This window comes from Podarcis muralis, chromosome 5, assembly GCF_964188315.1.
Source record: "Podarcis muralis chromosome 5, rPodMur119.hap1.1, whole genome shotgun sequence".
NCBI lineage: Eukaryota > Metazoa > Chordata > Lepidosauria > Squamata > Lacertidae > Podarcis > Podarcis muralis.
The window spans coordinates 50,887,454-50,901,703 of NC_135659.1; the positions used below are offsets into that span (position 1 = coordinate 50,887,454).

Sequence of the window (14,250 nt, forward strand, 5' to 3'; positions counted from 1 at the left end):
GGATGTGTGAGTGTGTAAAAACTAGCCTACTGCACCAAAGTAAAATTCGCATTCATTGCTCTCTGCCCACGATTTGCATGTGGCGTCCGGAAGGCAGAAGGCTAGCAATACGTACTAAGGGCTGGAATCCTAACCCTACGTATCTGGGAGTGAGGCTCATTGAATTATGCAGGACTTACTTCTGAGGAGACATAGTTGCAATGTGCTGTACTCCCCCCTTGTTGTTCCCTACTGTCCTCATTCTCACTCACTCGCTTTTGACCACAGCCCCACTTCTAACTTGCAACATCCGCGGTGCGCTACACTGCAGGGATGTTGTGAATGGATGTTGAAACTGCGCATTCTCTACACGAAATGTTAGGAACAGCACGGACGGGTTTTTACTGCCCAATCGCAGTTAACGCTAAAATCCTAGCTTTTTTGCATTGCCCCTATGGATACATTTCATTTCAACTCTGGACGAAAATGGCGCCAAAAGAAACCAGGAAGTTGGTCGTTGTGACTCAGTTTTTGTTCCGCCTTTGACGCCGATTGACTTGATGCTGTCAGCCCCTTTCCTTGCGAGCCTTCCGCTTGCCGGGCTGAAGTTGTGCTTCGGTTTGATTGGCTCCACGCTAGTCGAAAGGAGGTTCTGAGTTGGACGCGCGGAAAGAAATCAACAAAGAGACGAAGGTAGGGATGTTACTCGTGGCCTCTCTAATAACACCGTTCTGAGTGTGAATGTGCATAGAACACTCCCTAGTGTGCATATTCCTTCGTGCATGTGATATGAGGAGCCGAGCCCTTTGGTTTTACAGTACTACACACGCCGCGGATGAGGTTACAGAAAATTGAGGTGGTAGAATGGACCATACCAGTTCAGGCTACGGATGAAGGACCCCGCAATGCTCTCCTATTGGGGAGCTGGGAGCTTCCTGCAGATAGAAAACTAGCACAACAAGGGAGTGACCCGTGTAGAACTTTCCTCTTTGATGTGTTAAATTTTGTACTTTCAAAGAGTTTTGCATAGGAGATAGATAGATAGATATATCTAAAGTGATGCAATCTATTACAGGAACTCAGGATTCATTATCTGTCTATTCTTGTATATGTAGAATACATCTATTAAGGAGTAATAAAGGCAGGCCTCTTATATCACTCTTCAGTTGCCCTATAGTTCTGTATATCCATATCGTCAGCATTTATATTCATAGTTCTTATTCACATCTTGCCACCTTGGTGGAATACAGGGTACTGTATAGAGTGTTGCACGTTTTGCTAATTTTGGATCTGGAGATGGTGAAGAGAAATATAATTTGACAGTGGTACTTTTTTTTTCTAGGCTGGCAATGAGCAAACTCCAGTTTACAACACGCAGCAAGCTAGGAATACAAAGGAACACTGGGAAACAACAGAAATCGCTGAAGAAATGTGAAGGAAATACCACACTATACAAAGGTGCTTGGGTTACAAAAAGATTTTTTCGTCAGCATAGGATGAAAGAAAATTGAAAGGAATTGTTTGAACCTGTTTTCAGGATCAGTTATTTTGTGGTAACAGCTATTGAACTCTCCTCAACTTTTTAGCTGGCTATGCATTCAAAGGCTGAATCAGAAGCTGAAGTTACAAATATCTCAGATTTAATGCATCACTGATTCCACAAACTGGCTTTGGGATAGATGGAGTTTTCCTTATGAAGGAATTAGAAAATGTTTAGCGTTGCTTGGCCAACAACACAAAACCTGAAAAGTTGTACCTTCCTTGCCTCCGTTCTTGTAGCATTCTTTGAACCAAATTTATTTGGTGACCTTTTTTTTTAAAAAAAGAAACTTAGTTGAAACTTGTAGAGTCAGAAAAGTATTCTGTTTTAGGATAGTGTGACATAAGCAGACACGGTGCTTGTTGTCTAGTTTGCCATCATAGGGGCTCATCTTCCTGCTTTGAATTTGTATGATACAGGGATGTGGAACTTCCAGGCTGGGGTCCAATATGATCCTCCAAGAATCTCTGTCAAGCCCATAGGACCCTCCCCAGGCCACACAACCTCCTGAGCCCCGCTGCTCATAGCCCTGCTTTGCATCCTCCTTAAGTGTTTTTGCTGGATAGAATGTGTCCATGAACTCTGAAAATGCTTCTTGCTTGAGTTAGATGGAACATAGAGAATAATGTGTGAGTGTGTAAAAAAAGTAGCCCACTATACAAAAGTAAAAATCCACATTCATTGCTCTCCACCCACATTTGTCTCCAGCCCTGCCCACCATTGGCATGTGGCCCCAAGAAGGTCACTCAGAAGGGAATGTGGCCCTTGGGCTGAAAAAGGTTTCCCCAGCCCTGGAAGAATGACATGGACAAAGGAGATATCTGCTGAGGACTTCTGTTTCTGAGGTTAACAGAAAGAGCAGATCTTTGGGAAATATTTGTAGAGGGGTATGCCAGTAGGACTGCTGTTCTTCAGCTGTCTATCAAATACGTATTCCCCTCTGGCCCAGCACAGGTTTATCCACTGCCGTGTATATTTGTACAACCCGATGGAAATTGCCACTGCAAAAATTGTAACTGGCCTCTCTTTGTTGCAGGAGTGCCCAGCCAACAGTCTTCATTCCACACCTTCAGCAATGCAGCTGAAATCAAAGAGTTTCGGAAGAGGCTGCTCACCTGGTACAACAAATGCAAACGAGATCTTCCTTGGAGGAAATTGGTATGGCATATTGTGCTGGGCTTCTAGGATGCACAGAAATATCTCAGAAGAGAGAGACAATTGCTTTGCTGTGTCCTGTTCCCTAAAGTCCCCTGTTCACTCTTCTACAGGCTGCAAGTGAAGATGATGCTGACAGACGAGCATATGCTGGTGAGAGCAAGAACCCGCAGGAATTCTGCTGGGGATTCCTGCCATCTATCTGCATTCAGGGGTGCTCTAGAGATAAATGCCACAGGCTGCACACAACACTGTCCTAGTGGTAGCTGTAATGTGGTGGTATCAGTTTTACTGCTGAGAAAAATACTTTGAATTGTGGCTCCTTAGTCCAATTATGGACATTGGTGTTCTGCGTTGCTAGAGAGCCCCTAGTCAGATCATGGCACTTGACTTTTGGCAGCAGGGTAATATTTAAGGGGCAAAATAGAACTGCATGCAGAACTCGTTATCTCTAGCTAAACATTCCCCCTGGGATACGAAAAGGTTGCTTAACTTCTTACAATTGCCTTTAAAGTATATTGAGCAACACATCCCATCCCATTTGCCATGCAGAGCAAGGAAGGTATCCGAATCCCTGATGCACCTGCTTTCTCTTTGTGCCTGCAGTGTGGGTATCAGAGATAATGCTCCAGCAGACCCAGGTGGCTTCAGTGATCAACTACTACAATCGCTGGATGCAGGTGATGCTGAGATCCTTTTCTCTCTGTGGCATGCTCTGTTGTGCATTAGCTCCTGAATTCTGGACCTTGTATCCATTGTGCTTTGGAGACCTTGTAAACACGTCCCTGTTTTCCTTTTTGATACAGAAATGGCCAACCTTGCAGGACCTGGCTCAGGCTTCACTAGAGGTAAGAATGAGAATGCAATATTTTGTGTGTGTTCATGCATGAATATTTGAATGGAACATGCAGCTTTGCTCCCCCCCCCCTTTAAAAAAAGGATTTAAATACATTTTTTAAAAAAATACTGAAATACCCAAAAAAATCCACAAAACTGAAATAGCAAAAAATTAATAAACTAAGCAAAAGCATTCATTATTGGTCTGGTCTAATATTTTTTTTCTAACTTTCTATTTGGAAATAGGAGGTGAATGAGCTATGGGCAGGGCTTGGCTACTATTCCCGAGGGAAGCGACTCCAGGAAGGTGCACATAAGGTACTCTATAGGCAGTGGGTCAAGATACAAGGCATTTTTGCAAGAAGATAGTTTCCTTTATGTATTGTGCTTACAGAAAGAAAGATTTTCTAATAGCCACTTAGGAAAGAACCAGGTGCAAAATAACTAGCTACTGTAGCTATTGTACTAACTAGTCTAATTGGGAGTTCAGGTAGGAATAGCAAAGTGTTATTAGATGGCAAGGTGGGAACCCCAAATAGTTTACTTTTGAGGTCCTAAGATGAGTAGCTTCCTAAATCTGAGGGTATAGTTTGTAGAAAATGTATATCCCAAATCCCCTAATGTTTGTATCCCACCCTTCCTCCAAGAGGCAATGGGCAGTATTTTAGTCTCATGATATCTTATCACCAGAAAGCCCACCTTCTTCTTAATGTGCTGCTCAGGTTGTGCTATAGAAACACAAAGCTCTGATACTGCTTCAGTCACTGAACCCTATATAGTGGCAGCAAGGGCATCCCAATTGTTAGCCCCATCTGCAGTGGCAAGTCCTTCTTCAGTGAAAGCCAACCTACTTCTATTGCAGTAGAGCAGAGGGCTAGGAAGGTTCTGCAATAGCTTCTTCCAAGGACAGCAGTGCCACATCCTTTGGCCTGGAGGAGCACTGCCCTCACAGGCTCATCAGATAGAAGTACTTCCAGGGCTGGCCCTGCATTCCTTTTCCCCTCCTGCTTCAGAGTCCTCAACCTCATCCCCTGAAGAAGGGGAATCTGACTCCAGGATCATAACACCTTAAAGGTTTTAAGGTGTGCTTAAGAACAGCGTGCCTAAGAACCACCAGAGGTGGTGCTTTTGAGTGGCAATGTCCCTGTGTTGCTTCAACTGGTTTATTTTGCAGTTGGTGTCACAGATGGAAGGACATATGCCCAGGACAGCAGAAGAGCTGCAGAAGCAGTTGCCGGGAGTTGGAAAGTACACTGCAGGAGCTATTGCATCCATAGCGTTTGGTCAGGTAATGAGGTTGCAGTCTGAGTGGGCAGATTTGCTTTAGGAATCTGCACAAAGGAATATTAGCCAACCTGGCTTTGGGATTCTAAGTCCTTAGTCAATCTAGAGGGCTAGACACTGAGAGCCAGTGTGGTGTAGTGGTTAAGAGCGGTAGTCTCGTAATCTGGGGAACCGGGTTCGCGTCTCCGCTCCTCCACATGCAGCTGCTGGGTGACCTTGGGCCAGTCACACTTCTCTGAAGTCTCTCAGCCCCACTCACCTCACAGAGTGTTTGTTGTGGGGGAGGAAGGGAAAGGAGAATGTTAACCGCTTTGAGACTCCTGAAGGGGAGTGAAAGGTGGGATATCAAATCCAAACTCCTCCTCCTCCTCCTCCTCTTCTTCTTCTTCTTCTTATCTCCTTTCCCTTTGCAGCTGATGTTCACTCCTGTGTTTCCCTTGATGCCCCTAAAAACAGTGAATTGGCTACTAATTCCCTCACTGTTAGCGCTAGAACAAGTAGGAACAAATAGGAAGATCTCAGCCAAGGAAGTGGTGTGTAATTTAGATTTCTGCTCTGTATGGCATGACTTCATAATCTGTATAAGTGAAATGAAAGAGTATCAGTACCTTTCTAACCCTGTGACTGGAAGAAAGACTAAATTGTGGCTAGTCTTGGTCATCAGTCCTAAAGAGTAACTTCCTTTTGTACAATATGAACACAAACCAAACAGAGGTGGTATCTGGCAAGAGAAACAAATATTAATACAGAATTTAATATGGTCACTAGACATTACTATCTAAGCCACTAAACAATGACTTTTACCTCTGTGCACTCTGCTTCAAACCAAAGACTTCCTGAACCATACTTGATATCCTAACCACTATGTAATCTCAACTTTCCATGGATTCACAGATTGAATTTGATGCAGGCAGAAGGCCCTCTGTGGCCTAGTTGGGCTCTTCAGTAGCTCTGTCAGCAGCCCTTAATGGACGCTGGGGCACAAGTTGTCACAAGTACAGTAACGGCTGGGTTTCTGTTTTGTCCAATGCATCCAGGTGACCGGTGTGGTGGATGGGAACGTAATTCGGGTCTTGTGCCGTACACGAGCCATTGGTGCTGACCCCGCCAATGCATCTGTTGCTGACAGACTCTGGTAAGGGAAGGAATGGGGTTGGGATGGTGCAAGCATAGCTTTAGGACCTGAGAGTCAGGAAAGGACAATAGCTTTTGGAAGATAAAAGTATTTTTTTCCTTCTTCCCCATCAGATATCCAAACTGGAGACAACACATCCTGGCAAAATCTAAACTGTTCACAGCCAGTCCCTAATTGCATATAGTGGACTTGCAGTTGGTCTCCCCTTGCTAAGTTTGAACTCTTAAGGTCAAAAATATAGTGAATTAGCAGTTCAATCAGCAAACCAGGAGCTGTACACACACCCAGAGAAGTTGGGGTGAATAATGCAGTCCTTCACATGTAAGAAAATTCCATTCAAATCAATGGTAGTCCTAACTAAATGTTCGTTGGCTCAAGAGGAAGAGCTAGGCACTGTGGAGAGTGACAGAGGGCAGAGAATTTAGAAATGCTGCTCTTCATCTTTGGAAACTCCCCATTACTGATTGCTGAGCTTTTACAGAATGCTGGTTTCTAAAGCCCACTCTAAAATTAGGGAGTAGGTAGCCACCTCTCTAAGAAATGCTTCCCTACAGCACAGAGCGACAGCTGGCAGCCCCAGGGAAGTTTTTGTGCAAAACTAGCACCTCTCTCTGTCTCTTTTTTTCACTCTCGGCTCTCTCCCATCAATGTGGTTGTAGGTCAAGAAAGCTCAGGAGTTGTTTTTTTGAGACTGCTGCTTTAGAAAGATTTGTTATGCTTGCTAATGTAGGCTGCTGTCGTTCTTAGGGCTTTAGCACACACTCTGGTGGACCCATCCTATCCCGGTGACTTTAACCAAGCGATGATGGAATTGGGGGCAACTGTGTGCACTCCCAAGGCCCCACGGTGCATGGAGTGTCCTGTGAAGCAGCACTGCAGAGCACGCCACAAAGTAAGGGAGCTCCTCCTCTATACCCTTTGCTGTTCCGCATGCTCTGGTGTTTTGCTGTGGAGTCAGATTATTATTTTCTGTTGGGAAAGAAGAGCCATTTCCTGCAAAGCTCCCTGAACACTCCTTGTACACATACCACACAGACATTGTATGGGGGTTCTGCATGTCTACCTGCATGTCTGCTCAGAAGTACTTTGTTCAGTTGTGCTTACTCCTTAGTAAGTGTGTTTAGGAATGCTGCCATGCACATAAATTCCCTCGGAGTTCGTTCAATTTCATATGGTTGGATTTCCTCCTGAGCAGAAATACAGTCTAACAAAGCCACCTATTGATGCTTCGTTATAATGTCTTCAGTTAATCATATTCTAAATTGTGGGTCCTTCCTAGTTCCTTTCACATAACCAGGCCCACTTCATCTCTTTTCTTAAAATGTTGCATATACAACACAGATGTGCATCCTATTCTGTCCTTGGGTTTGGTCTCAACTTTGGAATCATGGCTAATGTCAGCATATAGCTTGATGTTAAGACTGAGGACATGGGAGTTCTAGAAGAAGCCTCAAGTACTTGCACAGTCCCCCACCTCTCTGTTCACTGATGGTTGGAACCTTTTCCTGCAGGTGGAAAAAGAGCAGGCAGCCTCTGCCAAGAAACTGTTAGGAAAACCTGCTTCTAAGTGCCCCCAGGTGCTGGATGTAGAAGAATGTGGTAAGCGCATGAGAAGACCTGGCATTACCAGGTTGGTGGTTTGGAGTTTTTACAAGGTGGGAAAGCTCTCAGATCTTGACCTCCAGCAAATCTCTACCTTCTCTTCCCAATTCCACCAGCAGCCCTTCTTAATCAGGGTAGTAGATGCAAGAAGGAGGGGGAAGAACCATAGCCATCTTCTGTAGCCAGCAAATTAAGGCGCCCCCCCACCAAAAAACCAAACATACTAAATCCAGATCTGTTTTTAAGGAGCAAACATGGCCTTTTTATTTGAGCAGGCTTTTGTGATGGTTTATGAGAGTGTTGCTGTGATGAATGGTTGATGAGGTCTCCATAAAAATAATCATTAAAATGCAAACAAACAAACCCACCCTTAATATGTTAATTGCATTCTAATTATCAATCTGATGGATTTTATGCTTATATTTGTATGCTGCCTTAGGCTTATGGCAAATGCTTGGCAAAAATTCATTTTTAAACATGTCTGTCCCTAAAAGCTCTCTGGTAGAGAAGCAGAGGAGCACTGGATCCTTCCTCTGAAGTATCTTATTTCCCCTGCAGGTAATTTTTTTGTACCATAGTTGCTCTCTGCTTCTGGTAATCTATTGTTTGAATTGTGTAGGTTTACCTTTGAGAAGCTAGTAAATGTAAGGTTACCAGATTTTTTTCAATGAATCCTGGGACACTTTTCAACTTCCTATTAAATAGATTTTGTGAGGGGACTGATTTGTAAATCCGGGGACTGTCCCCGGGAAACGGGGACGTCTGGTAACTTTAAGTAAATGGCTACACATTGATCTCTTTCACACGTGTGATTGCATAGAGTCTATAGATAGATCAGAGGCGGGAAACATTTTTTCACCCCAAGTGCTACGTTCTGTAACAGGTAACACAAATGTCTCTATCCTTCAGTCAGGCAAACAAAATGTATTATCACAGTTCAGGGAACATTCCTGCCAGGCTGAGACACTTGAGGAGGCCATGAGAGGCATGGCCTGTGGAGAGTTCCGAGGGTCCAATAGAGAAACTTGGAGGACTGGAGGTTTCCCAATAGAGCTATTGACTAGACTGGCTCAAATTCAGTTTAGGTGTGCAGTTTAGGCTGCACTGAAGAATTTATTTATTTTCCAGTGAGATTAATGGTTTCTTGTTTGGTTGTGAATTGACATTTGTCAGCTTTGCCCCCATGGAATGGGCAGCATTGGTTTAACTCTGGCTTCATTAGCAAGCCAGGTCTTCCTGTCCTAGAACATGCCACCTCCCGCAAAGATGCTTTGCAGACAGTTGCCTGTTGCCAGCAGTTCAGAGCCAGGCATCTCATCTGTTTCATTCTTCTGATTTGCAGCCGCTGCCGCTACAGGGAGCTGCTCCCTCTGCCTGCCTCCTTCAGAGCCATGGGATCCCAGCCTTGGTGTGACCAACTTCCCCAGGAAAACTGCCAAGAAGCAGCCCAGGATCGAGTGCACAGCCACATGTGTGCTACAGAGAAAGTGCAGTGATGGGAAACCAGAGTACCTTATTGTGCAGAGACCTAGCACAGGTAATGGTCTGAGAAAGGGAGGCTTACCATGCCTGGAAAATCTTTTGTTACATCTCCAGCTCCTGCACCCCACCCACGTCAGTGATCATTCCAATTTTATGTTGAGGCACGTTTATGACTTTGAGCTAGTGGTTGCAGAAAACAGATGCCTGCAAGATGGGTCAAGTTTATCTGCCAGTCCATTCCAGGCTGCTATACTAGGTGCCAGGCAAAAACGTTTCAATATAACCAGGCCTTTGGATGATTAAGGTTCTATGGTCTTTAAAGTGTGATTGTGGGAGGGAGGGTTATTGGTTTGTTTTTGTTTATTATGTATCTTGTGTTCTCATTTTGTATTTTTATGTTGTGAACCACCCTGTGGTTTTCAGATGAAGGGTGGTATACACATTTAATAGATAGATACCCTGGGCACCCAGACCTGTCTTTGTTATTGAGCATTTTTTCAGCTGTTGAAAAATTCATGCCACAGTTGAAGTAAAGAAAACCAGCTGAATTATTTAAGGCATTACTTTCGCCTGCACTAGTCAAGGGAGAGAGCACTCAGCCCTGACGTAGGCATGTACCTTAGGAGCACTGCTCGTTTACTATGGAAGCAGTGTTTTCTAAATACATGTCTTGTGTGCCTGATAGAGGGTGGTTATGTTTAAAATATGATATTGACAACACAGTATTTATTTAGAGCATTTCCTAGGCGTTTTGTGTACATTATCCAAGGAATCTCAGCGACAGCCTTATTAAGTAGATACATATTATTCCAGGTTTTTAGATATGGCTGAGAATGTGTAACTTTGCCAGAGGGTACCAAATTTTATGTCCAAGATGATTTTTTGAACCAGGGATTTCTAGCTCATAACTCAGGCTCTTAACTATGATACAATATCAGCTTGTGCTGGTGATGGTACATTTTCTTGCAGGTCTGTTGGCAGGGCTTTGGGAGTTTCCAAGCCTACTCCTTGAGTCAGGGCAGGAGAAGCGGCAGAAAGCAGCGCTGGCAGATCACCTCCAGGCCTGGGTTGGTAGTAACGTGGCAACAAGACGCCTGCAGCATGTTGGAGAGGTACATTCGACCCCCCTCTCTGCAGAATTGGTCCATTGTTTATACAGTGTCTCTCCAGTGAGTACCTCCCTACAACCTGGGGTGGCATTAGCATCAGAATCTCTCTTGCTATTAACTGCCAAACAAAACCTTCAGGATGTGTGCCATGCATGAAGCTGGTTTGATGGGGAAGACACTTGTTCTATTTCGTAACTGACAGATGGAAAGTTTTGCAGTTAAATACCTGGCAATGAAATTACTATTCCCATGAATATCTGGAACAGTATTTGTCAGGATTGAATTAAATATCACTTCCAGCCATCCAGCCCTCAGATTATTTTTAGATTTTCACTCAGATTATGCCATAGGTGGGAGAGATCATCATGTCTTGCTAGTCAGCTGCTGCCCGTCTTAAGCTTGGCAGCCCCAAGTGCTGGCCCCCCACTGTCCGCCTGCTTCAATGGTTGCTTGGAGCTCAGAGTATCACTTGACAAGTGGAGTGAACTACTTGACCCCCAAAGGCACACTCCTCCATTATCTCCCGAGACAGATGGATGCCAACAGGCTACATTCCAGCCAAACAAAAGTCAGGTTTTAATATACATACACACACATACTTTCATCCAGGCAGGCCAGGAGCATTATTGCACTTCAAGGCCACATTCCAGCAAGGCAAAAACACTTGGAGGAGTATGACTGGGGAGGGGTGTGGAATGGGAAGGAGGCACAACCTAGTGTGAGTCTCAGCGACTGGGAAGAGAAGCCTGGAGAACTGCAGCCTGCCTCCAGGCCTGCACCCCTGTCCTAGAGCACAGTCTCTGCTTTCTTCCCTGTCTTCACTCCCACATACAAGTAGGTTATGTACCTACAGCTCCTTGTCCTGAAACAATGAAGGTTGGGAAGGAGAAGCTCCCAGGCCTCCATGCAAAGCCCAGCCTCCCTCTGTGAGGCTGCAGCTGGGTTTCTTCCTTCCCAAAAGGTAGGGATGCTGTGACATAACGGCATCTCTCACCTTCCCTAACCACATCTACATATCTTCACCTCCTTCACCAGGTTCTCCATATCTTCTCCCACATCCGCCAAACATATGTGATCTACTCTTTGAATCTGGATAAAGATGAAGGAAACTGGGATGTGGGGCTGGAGCTGCCGGCATCCCGGTGGGTGACCGAAACAGAATTCCACAACTCTGCCATCTCCACAGCCATGAAGAAGGTACTCAGAATCTAGAGCTTGGTTGCTTCAAGTTTCCCAATAGACCCACATGTCAGTTTCTCCTGAGAGATGCAGGTGACGCAACAGCATGGAATTTTAGCCCCAGCTTCTGGGGAAAGGCAAATGTTAACTGCAGCTGGAAGTATGACTGAACAAAGCTTTCTAGCAAGGGATACACTTGGCCCACTTTTAGCTGCTTCTCTTGTTACATGTGCTCTGTCTCCTCTTTCATACTGTCCCTGTGTTTCTGGCTCAAGCAATCAGTGGTTCCAGGGGGCAGCTGATATGTTAAAAACACCTTTGTACGTAAAACAGCTGCAACCTGCCCCCTCATATGGAGTCAACACCATGTATTCATTATGGTGCTAGATGTGTTATGTGGAGTGTCCTACTTTTCCAGGTCTTGAAAGCTTATGAAAAGTGGAGCCCTACAATCAGTACTGCCAAGGTAAGGACATCCATTTGCTAGAGCTGAACAGCTCTTGCCTCTCTCTGTGCAGCTCCAATCATGTTCCTAGAAGTATTATTATTATTATTCCCCGCCCATCTAGCTGGGTTTCCCCAGCCACTCTGGGTGGCTTACAGCGTATCTAAAAACATAATAAAAACATCAAGTGTTAGAAACCTCCCAATACAGGGCTGCCTTCAGATGTCTTCTAAAAGTTTTGTACTTCTTTATCTTCTTGACATCTGAAGGGAGGGCGTTCCACAGGGAACAGCATCTCGCCCCTCTGTCTACTGAGCTCCATCACTGGTCCTGCATGTTGGGAGCCACGAGTTTGAGGCTTGCCAACTGCACATCCTTCCAACCACACTGGGTGGGTCCTGCTGGCTTGTCTCCACCCTTAGAGTGCTTACCAATGTTAGGCCTATGAGCAAGAGGATGGGATTTAGAGGTGGCCACAGTGCTTTCTCCATCAAATACATATGCATGTGTGACTGTACAGACTGTCAAGAGGAAACGGGACTTCCTACACACCAGCCAGACCCTGCATGAAGAAGGTAGTTTTTCCAAGAGGCAACTTTCTCTGGATTCATTTCTTGCAACAAATCCCGGGGACTGATGGCAGTCTCTGTGCTCTGCCTGACCTCACGTGAGTACACCTTATTCAACTCCCAGCAACCTTGTACAATACTTGGAAGCCCCATTGGTGCCTTCTCAATGAGCATCACTGAAAGGTCTCAAGATTCTCAGCTGGGATGACACTACCCAGGCAGTGAGGTGTGCCTGCTTGTTGTAAACAGTGCTAAGCTGCATAATCCTACTAGAGTTTGAGCTGTGGGATGAGTCCAGTTGTCTCGTCTGCATTACCATTCAACTGATGTGCCTTATCTTATAGTTCCGAAGATGAGGGACTGATCTCCAGCAAGGATGTGGTCATACTGGAATGAAACACTGTGGCTGCAATGAGGGCATCATGGGAATGTTGTGGCTTTAACATTGCCCCCCTCCACCCCAATACATAACACGGGCGCAATTCAAACAAGTGTGGCTGTAGTGGTTCCTAGGAGGTCAGTTTATTGGTGTGCCACACTGCAGTAAAATGGACTTTTTAAAAAAGTATACGAGGCAGGCTGACTGAAAGACTTATTCTCCAGTGGATGCTAAGCAAAAAGACTCAATGTCTCTTCTGCATCCTTCTTAAATGTTGCTTGCTTAGAGCTAGTTTATTCTCAAGGACAAGTAACTGCAATTGCCATTTGCTCACATCCATAGTCAAGTAAGTGTTTTGCTGCTGTACTAGATGCCACAATTGCTGGAGTTCACAGATGAAACTGTTTTTCAGTACATGCAGTGTCCTGTTTTAATTGTAGGTTTGCTAATAAAATTTTAATGAATTTTTACTGTGGCGGTTATTTAGTTATGCTTTCTTCTTCTTAACTGATTGTATTATTCACACTGTAGCATTGAAAATTGGCACACACACACACAAAATATTGTACTAGCATGTTGATACCTGCACAGCCATGTCACTGGCAAGGAACCAAGAAAGTCCCTTTAAAAGCAAGCATTCAGAAATCTGTTAATACAAAGGTGGAATATTGTGGAGTTTTCAGTTCTTTTCCCACTATTTCTAGTATTTGCCATTTCACATGTGAAAAAAGCACAATAAATGACTACTCTGTAATCTCCCCATTGCTCCCCTGCGACCAAAAGGGGCACATTGGTAACATTTATCAAAAGGGTAACTACCCCGCCATAAGCAATTTGGAAAATATGCTATTAGGCATGTCCTTTTTGTAAAGTACAGCTAAGTAGCAGTATCTGTTCCCCAGGATGAAGAAACAGCAAGTTCATAAAAGCTCAGCCACACAGTGAACAAACACATAAATAAGACCTTGTTCGTTGCATAATGTTGATAAGAATCAGATTCTAAATATTCTAAACTCAGAAGGGAATTAATACAGAGAAGCATGTAACAATGTGTTCTATTACAGAACTACAAATAAATATTTAAAGTTAACGCAATTCTGTTTTTAATGCGAATATAACAAAAAATAGTCTCAACTGATATTAAGAATTTTTAAAAAAGATCAACCCTGACTTAAGCACATATATCTTTATTACTATAAGTATTCCACATGCCCAAATAAATATCCAAACAAGACTGGCAATTGAAAGATGTTTAAAACTTAACACAATTGTAACAAAAATTAAGCAAGTTTACTAAAGAAATAAGCTGTTCTTCAACTGACTAGCTGGCCAAATTGAAATAGTAAAACATATTACCAACTAGACCTAAAACAGAAAAAATGCTATTATACCCAACACTTAAAAGAACATTATACTTCAGTGTTATAATTTAAATAATAAGTTATAAAAAAATCTTATAATTTAAATTGTTGTTAATAAACATATTAATGTTTTGCTGTGATCTCATCACAAATATACTTGAGACAGAAACCATTCAAGTAACAGTTTTTTAAAA

General features: G+C 43.8%; 1 protein-coding gene across 4 annotated transcripts; it reads left to right on the plus strand.

Moving 5' to 3' along the window:
- Positions 1–535: 535 nt before the first annotated feature.
- On the plus strand, positions 536–13,165 carry MUTYH (mutY DNA glycosylase). Of its 4 annotated transcripts, XM_028733666.2 has the most exons (17): positions 536–672; positions 1,322–1,437; positions 2,556–2,677; positions 2,788–2,827; positions 3,281–3,354; positions 3,481–3,522; positions 3,758–3,829; positions 4,686–4,799; positions 5,833–5,930; positions 6,678–6,822; positions 7,442–7,529; positions 8,875–9,069; positions 9,984–10,126; positions 11,159–11,320; positions 11,721–11,768; positions 12,268–12,414; positions 12,661–13,165. In XM_028733666.2, the coding sequence occupies exons 2-16, from the start codon at positions 1,329–1,331 to the stop codon at positions 12,382–12,384; spliced, it is 1,569 nt and encodes a 522-aa protein (XP_028589499.2). In that variant the 5' UTR covers positions 536–672; positions 1,322–1,328; the 3' UTR covers positions 12,385–12,414; positions 12,661–13,165. The 4 variants fall into 4 exon arrangements, with proteins under 4 accessions (XP_028589499.2, XP_028589498.2, XP_028589502.2 ...); XM_028733665.2 differs by having other exon boundaries at positions 12,268–13,165; XM_028733669.2 differs by lacking the exon at positions 536–672 and adding an exon at positions 2,228–2,364 and having other exon boundaries at positions 3,227–3,354; positions 12,268–13,165.
- The last annotated feature ends 1,085 nt before the right edge of the window (positions 13,166–14,250 follow it).

Excerpts from the sequence above, each read along its gene's own strand:
- MUTYH (XM_028733665.2), top strand. The coding sequence starts at position 1,329 with ATGAGCAAACTCCAGTTTACAACACGCAGCAAGCTAGGAATACAAAGG. Across the intron at positions 2,678-2,787 it reads ATCTTCCTTGGAGGAAATTG|GCTGCAAGTGAAGATGATGC; the intron begins GTATGGCATATT and ends ACTCTTCTACAG. Across the intron at positions 6,823-7,441 it reads ACTGCAGAGCACGCCACAAA|GTGGAAAAAGAGCAGGCAGC; the intron begins GTAAGGGAGCTC and ends CTTTTCCTGCAG.